The 17,719-nt window shown below is 29.2% G+C and overlaps 1 protein-coding gene and 2 long non-coding RNA genes across 3 annotated transcripts; all 3 read left to right on the forward strand.

The window, feature by feature from the left end:
- The first annotated feature begins 1,159 nt into the window (after window positions 1-1,159).
- On the forward strand, window positions 1,160-2,591 carry LOC104773755 (uncharacterized). Its single transcript, XR_765163.3, has 3 exons — window positions 1,160-1,772; window positions 1,870-1,941; window positions 2,344-2,591. It is a non-coding gene; the product is annotated as an uncharacterized LOC104773755 (long non-coding RNA).
- A 3,188-nt stretch (window positions 2,592-5,779) lies between these two features.
- LOC147948545 (uncharacterized) lies at window positions 5,780-6,349 on the forward strand. The gene is made up of 3 exons (XR_015574726.1): window positions 5,780-5,894; window positions 5,978-6,062; window positions 6,157-6,349. It is a non-coding gene; the product is annotated as an uncharacterized LOC147948545 (long non-coding RNA).
- A 7,569-nt stretch (window positions 6,350-13,918) lies between these two features.
- Window positions 13,919-15,447, forward strand: LOC147948546 (uncharacterized). The gene is made up of 6 exons (XM_087477003.1): window positions 13,919-14,157; window positions 14,231-14,501; window positions 14,615-14,729; window positions 14,848-14,990; window positions 15,059-15,143; window positions 15,230-15,447. The coding sequence occupies exons 1-6, from the start codon at window positions 14,023-14,025 to the stop codon at window positions 15,300-15,302; spliced, it is 822 nt and encodes a 273-aa protein (XP_087333129.1). The 5' UTR covers window positions 13,919-14,022; the 3' UTR covers window positions 15,303-15,447.
- Window positions 15,448-17,719: the final 2,272 nt, after the last annotated feature.

Here is a 17,719-nt window from a genome sequence, read left to right on the forward strand (position 1 = left end):
TGAAAAACTTGAACCCAAACCCGATCTAACCCGGAATCTAAATGGGTATCCAAATATATCTGATCCAACCCCAAAGTTAAGAAATACCCAAGCGGATCTTATATCTCTAAATCCAAAAATCCAAAATATCCGATCCGAACTCGAACAGTACCCAAATGCCCGGGCGTAGTAAAAATTAGGCTTGGACATTCAATTAATTGTTTGGTTTTGATTCACTTTTATTTGGTTTCGGTTGGTTTGGATATACCAAATATTCAGATATTTTGGAAGTTTTGGTTTGGTTTGGTTATTTAGTAGATAACCATAACTAACCAAAGTTAACCAAATATAGCAAATAAAATACTTTTCGTGTAGGTGTAATTGTTCAAACCTGTCATGTTGCACTCGTCTTGCAACAGATTTAATTTTTTTAAAACCTGCATAAAACCATCCTATAGTAGTATATAGTATATCCGCATCTACCATGCTTGACTTTATATGATTACTGACGTTTTACTAAATCATTTTCCCTTAATTTGTTTGAACAGTATCACTCTTATAATTTATAAAATATATTTAAAGCAAAAAAAACTAATATTAATAATAAATAATTTTGATAATTTATTTACATATATTGTAAACTATATAACATGTTAATACTATACACATAAGATACTTTTGTAATTAGTTGTTAAATATTTTCCAAAAAATAGAAATAACTCATAATAAATCCGTTATATTTACTAAAAACCTTCAGATTTGTGAACCATCATGATAATATCATACAAACTAAGATTGGTACCTTAACCAATCTCCTCCTCTGCCTCCGCCTCCTCTCTTCCTCCTCAGTAGCCTCAAAATTGGTACCTTAACCAATCTCCTCCTCTGATTTGTCTCATCTCATCACGAAGACTGGTTAGTCCTCTGATTCTAGTTTAATTTTAGAAAGCGATTTCTTATGGGTTTTTCAGATTACCGACCATAATTTCTTGGGTAAATTGTAAATTTATCTCTTTAAACATTTTGTTCTCTTCCATTCCTTGATTGATTTTGCATTCTTTTGTCAAAATGGTGGTGCAGAATACAAAGTCAGTTTTATCTTTTCTTGAAGAAGCAACATGTAATCAATTTTTTGGGTTTTCGTCGACTTGATCTGGTCTTTTTTTTTTTCTGACTCATCGGTTTCTTATCGTCAATAACCCTCAATCTTTTTTATATCTTTAGGTCTTGTGTTGTATTTCTCTCACCTCAAATCCCTAGATGCCTATGTCACCGATGCTTCACCTTGTTTTCCTTTATGAAAAACATTTTAGTTAAATATATTTTGTAAGATAAAATAGAAGTTGTATTATTTTGGCCACAACAAAACATTTTCTCCGTATCATGGAATAATCTATACATAAATATTATCAAACTGTATTTTAGATTTTAATGGGCCATAAGATGAAAACTTTTATTAATTGGATCGGTAGGAATTATTTAAATCCGATGTTGGCCCATTAACAATATTATCTTCGTAAAGATGTATTCGGGAAAACAAAGAGACAGCAAAATACAAACAGTCAAATGATATGCAGAGTGTTTTGTCGGTTTGAGGGAAAAAAAATTACACAGAGTTTTGTCTGATCGAGCAAATATCGAATCGAGACACCTAATCCATATCGGATATCTCTGAGGCAATGATATTCAAGATCGGAATCCCAGTTAAAGCAACATGATCGGATTTATTCTCGATTAATCTGATCAGCTGTCTTTTTGTATTTCTCTGATTTCGATTTCAAAGGACAAGTAAGGTAATAAATCGATCTGCATAAAATCATCTCTATTGTCTCACCAGTGTATGTTGTATATTGCTTACATGTATGGACGATTTTAACTCTTATCTTCCAGGTTTTTTGAAGGCTTTGAGCTCGAAAACAGGTGTAAAACCATCGGTGGCCGCTATGACTACGATTAAAAAAGGTGAATTTCTATTCTGTTTGTATGAATGTTCGATGAGTTTTATTCTTTATGGTGTATTCTATGGTTTTTATAGCAGTTGTTCTTCGTAGGTTTGGGTTAAAGGTAGAATATTCGATGCAATCAATGTAAGATATTCTGTTTTTGATTTGATTGTGGGTTTGATATAAAACTTGAGAGTAAGATTAGGGATTCGATCCAACTATTGCCGTGTTTAGTTTATAGCATATTTAATTACGAAGAACAAAAAGGCAATGAATTGTAAAGGGTTGTTGTGATTGTTATAAATGAGAATAATCGTGATTAACAGAAAATATATGCAGTTAATAATTTGATTTCATTTAGCTAATTGTTATGATACGCAAGAAGATTACAATTTATTAGAAGATTTGATCTCTTGTACAGGTTTAAGAAGAAGAGGATGTTTGGATACACGCCTAATTTAACTACGATCCGAGTGACATAATCCCAAACAGATCAGATCCGCGTCTTTTGTATAGATTGTATTACATCTTTGCCCTTAAATTTTCTTTTTCTTTTCTTGCTTTATTTCGGCGTAGGGGCAATCTGTGGAATATTTGTTAATTTTTTTTTTGGGTTTTTGCTTTTGTACTCTCCAATTAATAGTATAGATATAATCCTTTTTAGCAAAATAATTTACTCGTTTTTTAATCTTAATACACTAATTTGTATTTTTATATTTTTAATTTAATGTAACTATTATCACAATAATCCACTAAAGTTAAATTATCAATAACCAAATTTTTTGTCAAATATTCATCAATTATATTAAACGAGAAGTGAAAACGTCCCATATTCAATCTCAGCAAAATTTTACCATTATACCATTAATGAAATTGCCCTTCACATTGTAATATTTTGCCCCTGGACGTAAAATTACCTATTTTTCGCATTAAAAATAAATCAAAAATCGGATTAGAAATAATCTAATTGCATAAAAAGTTAATTGCACAAATAGAATTTGCTAAATTAATCTCTAAATTTTATGAATAAGATCTCTTTCACGCTTAATCAAAGGATACATGACATAATATAACACGCATAAATTGGGTAATTGATGGGCTTAGGTTAGATTTTTAAAAGATCAACGTAAATAAAAATTATGGGTTTATGCATGAAAAAAGCCCGATGAGAAAAGACCGTCTTTCTGTAAACCCTAAAAACCTAGAAACGCTAGAAATATAGATGCTTTACAACTATAAATACAATGATTTTCGTATGCTTTCACCATAACCCAAAAAAAGCATTCTTCTCTTGAATTTTAATAATTCTTTTATTATGTTCTCAAATTTATATTTGTATTCCGATCTTGCTGTTTTAAATGATACATCGACTGATCCCTTTTATTTTCCTGTTCGTATAGTGGTTTCTTGGAAAGCAAGATCCACAAATCATAAAGCTTTGGTTGTTGTTGGTTCATCTTCTAATCAAGGTATAAAATCGTTTTTTTTTTGTTGAGTTTTATAGATTCGTTCATATTCTCAATTTCTAATTTGTATTCTGATTTTGTTGTTTCTTATGATTCACTTTTATTTTCCTGTTCGTGTAGCTGTTTCTTGGAAAGCAAAATTTCAAATCTTACTGTTTTGTATTATTCACCTAATTTAATGTGTTTTTCTGATTTTGTAGTGGTTTCTTGGGAACCAAGATTCGAAACTCACCAAGCTTCGGTTATTGTTGGTTCACCTTTAAAAAAGGGTATAATATTTTACTATTTTGAATGATGATTTACATTAGTTTCTTTTGTCATGATCTCAAAATTATATTGGTTGCGAGCCAGAGATTATATATTACTATATTTTACTATATATTAGTTTCACTACAGATCTACAGAGTAATTGTATTAACCTGTTTGTATGGTTATTTCATATATAATAATATAATAATAATAATTTTTTGATTCAGGTATTGTGGAGGAGACTTTGATACTTAATAATATCAGGTATAATTTCTTGTAATTATAATTCTTATCATGATTGTATTTTCCTTTTAAAAATTATTTATAGTTTATAATAATAAATAGTAGTTTTGTCTAAACTTGGATTGCCATGTTTCAGGACTATTATGATCGTAGATATCCATGGATTCGATTTACGGGTATTTCGTTTTTTTAAAATCGTGTTATGTAATTTTATGTGTAACTTAAATTCTACCATGTTTTAACTATTTTTAAAACGTTATATAAACATGTTTTATTTGATAATTTTGATTTACTTTTAACTAAAATATTGAACAGGTATCACCTAGGGAATGCTACAATGAAGATGGTCCTGAGGATAATGGTATGAATCGTCCGATGGCTACGACAGCTAAATTCTCGGAATGGATTATATTCAATACACAAGTTGCTCAAGCCAAAGGAATTACTTATTCTGAAATTCCAAAACCATTTGTTTGGTGTCCTAGAGATATGATATGGAAGAGAAAATCAAGGAGAAGACAATTTCAATCGCCATACAATATTCCTATAATATTTGTTTCGTTAAATTAATTTGAAATTTCTTTAAATGTAACAGTAGTCTTAAATTTATTATATTTATCTTTCATCTTTTTGAAATTATTTCACTTTAATGAGTTTTGTATGATATACAGTCTTCTCAATACATATAAAATACTTATCGTCATAAAGCTATTATATGGAAGACAATATAAAGCTGTTATCGTCATATTTCTCATATTTTTATTTCAATAGAAATTGAGATCGTTGAAAAAATTATGGTATATGCGATTAGTAACAACTTTAATTCAAGCAACAGCAAAATTCAAACCGAGAATATGAACGAATGCATGTATGGATGCAAGTCCAAATAAAAAAGTTTTTTGTTATTTTCAAAGTCTTCGCATTGGTTAAAACAATTTCGAACTGACATTACCAAATTGACATAATTGTTTTACGTAACTTCCAATCACTCTTCCTATTCTCCTTTCTTCTTTCTAACGTGTAACCTCTCACCTTTCTTCTTTCTAAAAAATAACCAAGTACCAAACAAGGAGATGGTTGCATACATAGAAGATTTGAATCCATCAACAGATAGGTTGAGTGTTACTGTTAAAGTACTGAGGCTGTGGATACCCGAAATCATTATAATGCAGCCTACCTACATTTGTTTGATCTTGGTTGATGAGAAGGTAACAATCCATTTATATCCATCATCTCCTTAAAGTTTAAATCTGAAATTAGTTTTTTCATATAATTTAGGGAAAAAGAATTGAAGCTAAATTCAGAAGTCAGCTTTACTTTGCTGAGTACATAGACGTGTTGCAAGAAGGACGATGGTTTCTTCTTTACAAGTTCCAAGTTGTTGAAAATCAGAATATTTACAGGAATTGTAACAATTCTTTTGAAATATTGATCACTCGCCAAACTCGCATCACTCCGATCCCACCTAGATGTGGAGACAATTTTTTTCATCTAATAGATGCACTAACAGTGGAAAATGCTGCAGAAGATGAGAGTAATTGTTGTGTTGGTAAATTAATTTAAATATACTGTTTAACTTACTGTTTTTATAAAACATTATTTCCTTAGATTCATAGTTTTCTGATTTTTTCAGATTTTTGTGGAACGGTGGTAAGGGTGAGGCAAGGTCGTAAAATTGTTTTCCTAGAAAATGAAGTTGGATTCAATGGTCTGAAAGAGGTTCTTCCCTTTACTGTAATTGACATCAAGTAAGTTTATAGTTTTAAAATTTTAAAAACAAGTACTACCTCATTTGATTTATTTTTGCCAATGAAAATAGTACATAATTATTAAGACTGAAGTTGTCAATTGTTGTTTTTTTAAATGCAAAGTAACGAACAGGTTGAATGTATTGCCGTCGGTGATACATGTTCGGAATTTCGTGAAAAATGGGAACAACATGTTGCAAGTCCTTCCTATGGCAGTGAACCAATATTGTGTCTGCTTACGTTTTGGAGAATCTCTGTCTTTGGAGGTATTAAGCAATATATAAGCATTTGTTTTAGATAAGCCAATATATCAAATTAAAGATTTGGAACTTACTTATTTTTGTAAAAGGTCGGCGTTGTCTAATGTCTCAAATAAGATGTTCTAAATTTTTACTTGGCAACGAAGCAAGAGCATTCACTACAGATCCTGCACTGTAAGTTCTTAAATTTCCTATACTATGACAGATTATTAATATGGAATCTTTATTATAAGATGTTTTAGTTATTATGTTCCTTTATCTTTCGCAGTCTTTGTTTCCATGAATCATCAGACGATGAAGATTACAACGGCTCAGAAGAAGATGAGAGTGATTCTAATGATTCGATCTAATGTTAAGATTTGTTCGCCTATTCCTAAATTTCGTAAAAAACTTTCGTTTACTTACTATTGAATTAACTTAAGTTGTTTGTTGTTTTAATATTGGACCTATATTTTCGCATATTATGCGAATAACTCTTATGGGATTTTTAATTTATGTTCAAATATGTCTTTTAAAGATACTTTTGACAGAGTACCTTTCATGAATGACAGATGCATGCCATTTATATAATCAGATGAATGATATATATATCTTTATAATATGTTATATATATTTTTTTCATACGGATCATTATCTGAATGATAATAATTATTGAAAACTTAGAGTGATAAACATGAAAATAATTATATTTTGGAAATGAAATATATTAATTAGATTTTACATAATATAGAGATTATGATGCAAGTAAATATTGTCTAAATAAGTAAATAAAAATTTATAATAGATATATATGTGATATTTTTGTATATATCTATTATTAATTATAAATACACGAATCTCATAATATTTTATTTTAGTATTTAGGAAAATATACTAATTTCTAAGGTTATATATATACAGAGACGTTTGACAGATCTTAAGTACAATATCCAAAACTCTTGAATATTCCAAGGTTCTTTAAAACTTTGGACACATAATTCTTTAGTTATGTTTCAAAATCATAATTTGTATATAATAATTGATTTAGTTTATTGCAGGTTAAATTATGGCTACGAATTGTCCGACTGATCGTGTTTCACGTTTGAATCCTTCAAAATACGAATGGAAAATTCGTGTTAGGATTTTGTGTTTATGGGAAGAAAAATCTCTTCGTCTTGGTTCAACCCTAGAGATGGTCCTAAGTGATAATCAGGTTTGCTAATTGTTTAAATTGTTAGGTAATCAGGTTTTCCAAATTTTGATAGAAATTTAATTATATTTGTTTTATTTAAATAGGGTATAAAGACCAGTGTAGTTTTCGTGGTGATGTTTATGACAGATTTGTGTCCAAATTTCATCTTGGCGATTGGATTGAGCTTGAAAATTTTAAAGTTGTCGATCAATATGGGTCATGCAGAGCTACCACGCATCAATACAAGATTATTATTTTGTATAAGACCAAGATTAGTAAGACTTCGATTGTTGGAGGTGAAGAATATTTTGAATTCATCGATTATAATCGAATATTAAATGGTTCTTATTGTGATGATTACTTGATCGGTGAGTTATTTTATTTATCTACTTTATAAACTTTCATAATTGGTATCTTTATATATTATATATTATTTTGATATGAGTTTGCGTCTTATATTTTAAGATGTCATTGGAGAAGTTACCAATGTTGGTAAAATGGATACTTGGAATGATAAAAAAGACTCGATGGGTCCGAATGATGGCAAAAAGTATGAGCTTAGATCACAAAGTGAACATATTCGTAAGTTGCTAAAGATGTGCTGCCGAGATACTTTTGCAAACGATGTGGATGATTTAGATGACACTGACTCGGATGATGTCGACTCTGATGTATCCGAAAATGAATACGATGACGGAAATTGTTCTGATGAGGATTATTGTGAAGAAGAGGAAGGTAAAGAAGATGAAGGCTTTTGTGAAATTTTGTATGTAGACAAAGAAGATAGTAAAGGCGATTATGAGGATGACACAGATGATACTGAAGACGACGAATATGATTCTGAAACAAGTGAAGATGCTGAGACTGAAGAAGAAGAGTATAAGAAGCAAGTTTCTTCTCCAAAAGGGAACGAAACACTAGAGTACTCTATGAACCATAGAATTTCCTTTGACCTTAGTGACTCCAGGTATTTGGTTTTAAACATATTTTCCAATGGACACTCCTTAAATATATTAACGTTTGATATTTTAAATATTTTTATTTAGTGGTATGCTTTTGCGATGTGAGTTAACCGGAATAGTGGCTGACGATTTCTATAAGACTTACAAAGATTCTATAGGTGAGAGCCTTATATGTGTTATTCGATGGGGTGTAATTGATGTCTTCCAAGGTACATACTCTATTCATTCGTTTAGAATGTTTTAAATTATATTTGATAATACATAACTAATCAGAATTCTAAATCAAATGTGTTGTTGGAAGGAGGTATGTATCCAACACTATATGTACTCAAGTTAGACTTAACCCGGATATTCCAGAAGTTGAAATATTTAGACGATCGTATGTTACACTTTATTGTTAGTTTCTTATATTAATGTTCTGAAGATATATTTTTAATTTATGATTTGTGTTATAGGAACACCAGGAAGAGAGCACGCACAAAAAATGATTGAATTGTTGTAAGAATACCTGGAAGTCATCTCGCACCAAGAACAAAGCCAAAAAAGACATCAACATGTGTTTTTTTTTATTATGTCTACGTCTCTATGTTTTAAATTATTCACCTTTACTTTCGAATCTTCAAATTTCAATACTGGATTATTGTTACTATGGTCAAGAATGCTCATATTTTTATATTTTATATTATTTAAATTTATAAAATTATCTGTTATATTATATAGTATTTAAAAAATAAATTCCAGTGATATATTATATGACTTCATAAGGTTTGAATTCTTCCTTACGTAATTAAAAACGCACAAACAATATGTGTTAATAAACTTAAATGGGCCTAATCTCATGAGACGCCAACATGCACAGGCCTCGCGACTCTTTGGACATATATTTAAGCACTTACGTCTCTCCTATATTGTGAGTTCCAGACCTTTCGTTGTCTCTTCTTAACCAAAAAAGTCCTCTAAACTTCTTTATCCACCTATTATCATCCGTAACTTTCAGGTAAGTTATCAGAGATTTATTAAGTTTTACGTTTATTCAGATTTTAACTTGCAAACCAAATCTATTTTAAAATTTTATAGGTTCGAATTCCGCGATGGAAGGTGAAAGTTCTAGAAAACGCAAAGAACCCATGTCCGATTATCAATGGGAGGACGAAGCAATCGACATCGTTAAGAAGGCGTTTCAGAAATCTAGAGATGATTCACAGAAGGAAACGTCGAAACGATTCACTGCGATTATCGACATGGTGAAAGAGCACATGAAGAAGAAAGAAGAATCGACCGAACTCACCTGTCAACTTGAAACCGTCGATGCTCAACTGACGCTAATGAATGATATTTTGGAAGGGCGCATCGATTTGATTGAAGAGTGTAAGAGGCTGAAAGAGGTTAATGATATTCTTGAGAAAGATGTAAAAGATTGTGTTGTGCCTGAAATTCATTGGGATAAACTTCGTATTCCATTTAGTGGTTAACAATCTTTGTAATTTCAGTTTAAACATTTTTAAAATTCGAGTAAAATATTTACTTAATACAATTACCATATTTCTTTATAATAGATCTAACGAATCTGGAATAATTTACTAAACGTGTTTATATTAAAAGATATTGAGTTTTTTTGTGAAATGGAAAATAATAAAATCACGAAATTAAATTTAGAAATATAATTGAAAACGAATTTAGGTAAACAGACTTAACTAAACAAATATATGCTAAACAAATATACAAAAAGATATGATTCTCAAACAGCAAATCTAAAAATTATATTTTCACACTTAATAATTTATTTAAATATTGCATTGATATATGTTACTATAATGTTTTTAAACTAAAATTGGATAAAATACAATATAATCAATCGTTATCTCACAAGATAATATTTTAATTCTTAAAATGTTTCTAATGATAAACTCCCTATATTTTATATGTATTTTTATTTTGTATATATATATATATATATATATATATATGTGTGTTCATTAGATGATTTGAGTGCATTATAATTTCTTTTGACACGCCGAAACATGACCACTGATCCTAATTCCTGTGTTTATATTGCCGACTTACATCCTTTACTCATCCAAAGAAGGATCAAGGTAAAGGTTATCAGAAGATTTGTTTGCAGTACTGCGTTAAATAACGTTATCGAGTTTGTGCTATCCGATGAGCAGGTAATAATACAAACATCTATTCCGAATGATAAGCAATTATAATAATATTTGATATGTTAATATTTGATATGTTTTCACACTAGGGTTCAAAGATACATGGATCTTTTGAAAGGAGTTTGGTTCAACGCTTCAAACCGTTTTTTAACGAAGGGAATTGGTTGATCTTATCTAATTTTGATATAACACCCGTTGTTGGAACTTTTATGCCTACTACACATCAATTCAAAATAGTCTCAAGTGGCATGACTTCAGCGCAGCTGATACCCTCTTTGAATGAAAAAGATTATTTTTCATTCGTAACTTTCATAAATGTCCTTTCTGGCTCGATAAATCCGAATATGTGTATTGGTAAGTAGTGTATCAATTATTTTAGTTGTCTTACATATTTTTAATTCAATATTTCAAAGTGATTAGTTAGTAATTATTCTCATTTAGATTTAATTGGACGTCTTGTGCGTGTGGAAAAATCTGAATACATTTTTGCTAACAACGTGCACACCGGTCTTTTTTTTTGAACTTGAAAACGAAGAGTAAGATTTCTTAATTATTTATACAAACAATATTTTAGTCTTTCATATTCTTATTATTTTTTACTAATTTCCTGTTCCTATTAAAGTGGTATATGTTTGAGATGTCATCTGAGAAGAGGGTATTTGGAGTATTTTTACGATAGACTCCGTCAAATTGATGAAGGCATCATCATATGCATAGTCAGATTCGGTCAAATTAATAATGTTGAAGGTGAGTGAAAAATTAAACTATTATGGTAACTTTGTGAGAGTAAATACTAATGTTATGTTATGTTTTCAGGTCGTACAATGATTACTACCGCATGCACCTGTACACAGATTCTATTCAACTATCCATGTCTTGAAGTTTTGAATATGCAAACTCACTTTAAAGGTTCTGAAGATTAGTTTATGGTTTTACTTTATGATTTTAAGTTTTTTTGGTTTCTTCTTTTATTTATGAATTTTGGTTTTGAATTATTATAGTTAATTTAGATATGAGTACACTTCTTGGAACTACAATGCTTACTACACATAAATTCATAATTCTATCCAACATCATTACTTTATATCTTTATCATCTTTCATAGGTGTCCTTTCGTGCTCTATAGATTTGGATATGTGTCATTATATCAGATTTAAGTTTCTGATCAAAAGATATTTATTTTGATTTTTAGATTTGATATGTTGAAAGCTTTATTTACGTCCAACATCAACTTTATTTTGATATTGAATGAGAAGAGTGAGATTTGTATACAATACAAAAAAATACTGTTTACTTATTATATTAATAATGTAATTTATCTTAATGTTCAATTGAAATTGAGGATGGCATTGTTATGTGCGTTGTCATTATCACCATGATTATATTCAACTATCCATATTTTGAGATTCAAAAATGTAAAACCGTATGAACGGTTTATATTACATAAAATTATTAATCTTTCAAGATTAGTTTATGGTTTTATGTTATGTCTTCGTTTTATATTTATATTTGCGAAATCACCTAACTAATATTCTTAATAGAACTTTAATTCTACATTCGATGTATCTATTTTTATGTATTTTCAATGCTTTACTTAATAGATGTGACTGGAAACAACGATTCGAGTCGAAACTTTCAATGCACCCTTTAAACAACCCTAAAATGTTTAAAGACGAAATATATAACATAAAACTGAAATATTATCTTTACAACTTCCTCATCTTTTACCCTTTTCACAAAATTATCTATTTGCCATCTCTCTTCAATTTTATTTTTAAAATGGCGAATTTTCTGTTTCTTAAGAAGTTGAATCCTTCGACCATGCAGTGGATGATTTGTGCCAAGGTGTTTCGTTCGTGGAAAGTTAAAAATTGTTCCAATGATGTTTCGAAAGAACTAATCTTGGTCGACGAAGAGGTATTGTTTTCTATTTTTTTAAAAATCTTATAATAGTTACATGTTCAAAGATTATATGCGTTGTCAAAACGGATTGGCATAAAATCATGATGTATTCAAAATTTTAACTACACTTACACTGTGAATTAGGGATCTTTTGGACATGCTACGATTCCGGCAGCACTCAATGGGCTTCCGTCTTTTGTAATGACCGAGAATCAGAGTTATGTTACAGAGTGGTTCGAAGTAGAGGAGGATAAAGAGCAGATCCACAAAACTAATCTTGGTTATCGGATTCTTTTCACGGACAAGACTATCATACGTCTTGCAAGCGACCCTATAATTTGCAAACCGTTTACTAACTTTGGTTTTAAACGTATTTATGATAATGAATTTCATGGACGTTGGCCTTACTGTAAGTTTTAGTTTAGAATGTATTGTTTAAGTTAATTTTAAAATTATGCTTCTTATAATACATTTTTGTGATTTATTATGCAGTTAATTTGATCGGATGCATCACTAATATGGGGGAAATCAAGAGTTTTAAACAAGAAGACACTGGTGATCGTTGGAGTCTGATGGACCGCTACATTAGGTTCAGAATCATGTCAATTGAGTAAGTAAAAATATCATTGCATGCACGAGTAACTTTAATATAGAAGAATCTTTGGAAATTGGATGCAAGATCGTTATAAAAATTTATATGTACTTGGCATAACACGTTGAATCACCTTTTATTTTTGTCCTAGGGGATATGTACTTGACTGCTTTGCAACAGGATGTTATGCAAATCACATGTTCAAACGGTTCAAGGTGGGTAACGGGAAGAGGATTTGTCTGTTCAAAATGTGGAAAGGAATCAAATGTGGAGGTAATGACATTTGTGAATATATTGTCCGTTTAAACTTAAAGTTGTTAATTGTGATTGAGAAATTATTAACGATTTATATTCGTTTAACTATAATTGGTAACGTTAGATGATAATGTTCTCCTAACCAACGGTGATGGATGTTCGGACATAATTGAGGATCCAAAGGGTGCAGAATTTACAGAGTACATGTACATGTAAGTTAAATTCTATCGATCGTTTCCATTTTTTTTAAAAAAAAAAAGCATGTGCACATATATAAAGTTATATTTGAATTTCGAATAACGTTTAGGTACAATTTCATTGAACATGGAGAGTCAAGGATTCAGGATTTGAATGATACCGACATTCGTTTCGTTATGGACTTGAGGTGAATAAGAAATAAAACTTATCAATTTAAGTATCTAATTGATGAATAGAAATGATTATAACTAGAATAGAACTGATTATAACTTTTTATTGTCTATAGTGACACACTCGGATCCTTTATTCATCCTGCTGCTGAGGACTCTTTTGACAAGCATCGAATCCCCGTTTGATTACTCTGTTCTATTTAATGTTATTTGCTTTTGCACGAAGACATGTTTTTAGTATTTTTTTCTTTGGGATCAAAAGACATGAACTTAAATATTAGTTTTAATTTTACTTAAGAAATATTTCTAAATAACAGTTGTTATTTTATGGTTTCAGTCGTTATTTTTTGTTTTATTTTAAAAAGACATATTTTTATTTGAATGTTGATTGCAAATGTTTATGCATTAACTCAATGAATTAAACTAATAAAGGTCGGCATCCAAGCAGAAGATTCCAAACATATTGCCTCGATATAAACATCATATTTTCAACACACCAATTACAGAAATCTTGAAAACCAACAAAATATTGTTCATTCTTATCAATCAGTAACGCATGCAGCTTTCCCTGTGTAATACACAAGACTTAATTCAAGCCACACAAATTTAAAAATATAATACTATCAGCTTCTTTTGTTTTTGAATAAATATATGAAATATGAAAATTTCTTAACCATTTCCTTTCCTTTCTCTGTTGTATCTCTAATTCTTCAAAAGAAACAATGGCCGTGTACGTAAGAGATTTGAATCCTACAGTACGTAATCCGAGTGTTGCTGTCAAAATACTTAGAAAATGGCTACCGGATTTAAATGATGGGCAACGTTTTTATGAATGTTTAATTCTGGTAGACGAGAAGGTATCTTTCTAACTCTTTTCATATATAACAATAATTAAATTATTACATGAAATAATGTTAAATTTAATTTTAGGGAGCAAGGATTGATGCCAAAATAGAAGTTTCTCTATATATAAAAAAGTTTCTTGGTAAGATTAAGGAAGGAGACTGGTATGTGCTATCAGATGTTAGAGTAATTAAAGGCCAACAATCACTTAGAAACTCTAACCATCCGTTTCAAATCAAGTTCATGAACCAAACAGACATGGTTCCAATACCTCCAAGAAGCAGTGACAATTTCTACCGTCTTATTGATTCATCAATGATGCAGAATTTTTCACCAGAAGAGAAGAACTCTTGTGTTGGTAAGTTCTTATATGCAAGTAATCTTTTATAAGTCTTCAGTATATTATTAGATTCTAAATTTAAGATGATTGCATAACATTTTATTTTTTACAATGAATCCTTTTTATGTTAGATTTTTGTGGAAAGGTATTGCATGTAAATGAGCCTCAGAAGATCGATTTCATCGATCGTCAAAATGGGTACACGTCCATTAATCAAGTTGTGAAATTTACCGTTCTTGACACAATGTAAGTTAATATGTTAAACTATCAAGAGTACTTATAGTATTCTTTCTTAATTTATTAAAGTGTTGTCTAACAATTACATTATTGTTTAAATTTAAAAAAAAAAAAAAAAAAAAAAAAGTGGGCAAGAGATCAAATGTGTTGCAGTTGGCGGAGCTTCGGTTGAATTTATAAAGGAATGGGAGAAAATTGTTTTCTCTCCAACCTATTGTAATGAACCAGTGCTATGTACACTTTTGTTTTGGAGGATCTCTGTATTCGAAGGTAGTGTATAATATCTTCCTAATCATGAAATTATCATTTTATTATTAACTTAATTTATTCTTTGCTAGGAATCGAATGTCTGATGTCTCAAATACGATGTTCAACGGTTTTACTTGAAGATGAAATTGCTGGAATAAGAACGGGCGATCTACTGTAATAATTTTAATTTATAACTTCTTAAATTTACTGAAACCGATTAATATATGAGTTCTAAAACCTAATTCTATTATTTATTTCAGTCACTGGCCTGATGATGAATCGTCTGATGAAGATTATTCAGAGGAAGCATGTTTTTCAACCAACCAGAAGTGATAATATCCAGATGTTTTCTACTGTTTTTTGATGTCTATGTTTGTTTTTTTTATATTTTGTTGATGTTAATTTGGACATGCGTATTTTTATTTTGTTATGACTTGAATTTGAACTTAAGTTTAAACTTAATATTTAATTAAACAAAGTATTTTATAGTTTTATGTATATTATTAATATTGATATATATATATATATATATATATATATATATATATTACACTACTACCAAAATGTAGTTTAGGGACAATCGATATTCTGTTTTCGTTGTTAGATAGATTTGGACATATATAAAATATTAACTTTCATTCAAAATATATACGGTGATAATAGAATTGTAAATTTTAACAGAAAAAAAACATAAAGGATATTTAAAATATATCAAAATCCCAAAAAGTAAGGAATAAATAGAAGAATATGTTTATTGAATAACATAAAAAATATCATTGCAGGAATAAACGGAGAGATATAATAATCGAATCCCCATAAAATGGTAAAAATACCATTAAAGTATTAACGATGATATAATTTTCATACTTATTGACATTATCTTATGATGAAAATTTCCAAAAACAAATAAAAAATAAATCTATATTTTTATATTTATAGACCTTATAATACATGCTAAGCTCTATACATAAATAATAATTACTTTAATAACGTACAATTTTATGTTTCGTCTCAAACCAGTTTATGCTATCATGGCTAATCTACTTTCCAATGCTATAAAGAATAGAATCGGGAAAAAGACCATTTTTTTGATTTGAGCAACTTGAACCCTTTCATTCATGAGTGGAAAATTAGGGTAAAGATTCTAAGAAAATTTGAGTGTATTCATCCTCTCTATAATTCGTCTGATCTGATTTTGGTTGATGAAAAGGTATTTCCTACGTTATATTTTCCTAAATTAACATGTTCTTTACATATATTAATTAATCAATAATTTTGGCAGGGGCAAAAAATACACGCTTTGATGGGTCCTAGATTTCGTGACGTTTTCCTGAACGATTTGAACGAAGGAGATTGGATCATGTTGGCAAGTTTCTCACTATGTAAAGTTACCGGGAATTTTAGACCAACTGATCATCGTTTTATGATACATTGGAGAACCATAACATGGTTTAGAAAGATTACTGCTTTGTCTTCAGATCAATTCTTCTCTTTTGTATCATTTAATGATATTAAGAGTGGTTATTTAGACTGTGCTTATTGTGTTGGTAAGGGAAACGATAACTTTATATATATTTATAATTTTAAAACAATAATTAATTGTAACTTTATACATTTTGTAGATATCATCGGAAGAGTATTGCGGTTGGAAATCGCTTCGAGGAAGGTCCTCCCGACAAAGAATGGAATGAGTTGTTTGTTGTTTTGGAAAATATCGAGTATGTTATTAAAATTTAATATATTAAACTTAGATTATGTTTTCACACTTTGACTAAATTTTAAAAATTTTAATGTAGGGGTGATCGATTGTCATGCCGATTACCAAAACCTTATGCGAACGATTTCTTTAATGATTGGATACATTGTGTTGGTGATATCATATGTGTCGTACGCTTTGCAAGAATTGAAAGAAATCAAGGTTTAGAATCATTTTATAACTATATATATTTAGTTATAGTTTAATCAGTTTTAATAGTTTAATATAAAAAATTACATTTTGCTTCTTATAGATTCAATCATGGTGACAACGGCGCATAATTGTACAAGAGTGATGATAAATCCACCATGTCCGCAGGTTACGCAGATGAGAGATGCCTTTGATGATATGGAATCTTGATTTTTATAGTTTTGAAGTTGAAGAACTTTTAATTGACGTGGAATCTTGAATTATATAATTTAAAGTTTTTTTCTTTTTGGATTTGATATGCAATCATTCAATAATTTGAGCTTTATGGTTTTCAGTTTGAAATAAGATTTACAAATATTAATTATACATTTTAAGACCACATATTTGTTTATACATATAAGTTCTATATTTACAATTTGTATTATATATATAAAAATTATATTATTCGTAAATAGTTATTATAACATTCTTAAATATATATTCGAATAATTTAATCATAACGCAAGAATGACAATAAGTCTATTATATAGTTAGAGAATATGTATTTATTAAATTTGTAAAATATTTTAAATATTCTTTGAGCGAATTTAGTTATAATATATTTACACGATTATTAAAGGATACTGTAAAGGTAATTTTGAAGAGTTTGATTATTACTTATATTTAAATTTCTAAAATCATATTGATTCGAGACTGATTCTTTCATTATTATCATGATATAGTTACAAAATTGTTAATTAAATATTATTACCATTATCTATAAGTAAACTATCCTTAAATTTATATTCTTATCATCTAAAAATGTTATATTAACAAAATTTAAATATAATAATTATTAAATTAT

Source organism: Camelina sativa, chromosome 2, assembly GCF_030686135.1.
Source record: "Camelina sativa cultivar CO46 ecotype springtype chromosome 2, ASM3068613v1".
NCBI classification, from domain to species: Eukaryota; Viridiplantae; Streptophyta; class Magnoliopsida; order Brassicales; family Brassicaceae; genus Camelina; species Camelina sativa.

Coding starts and splice junctions, on each gene's coding strand:
- LOC147948546 (XM_087477003.1), top strand. CDS start 14,023: ATGGCCGTGTACGTAAGAGATTTGAATCCTACAGTACGTAATCCGAGT. Junction 14,502..14,614: donor AGAGAAGAACTCTTGTGTTG/GTAAGTTCTTAT, acceptor TTTTTATGTTAG/ATTTTTGTGGAAAGGTATTG. Junction 15,144..15,229: donor ATAAGAACGGGCGATCTACT/GTAATAATTTTA, acceptor TATTTATTTCAG/TCACTGGCCTGATGATGAAT.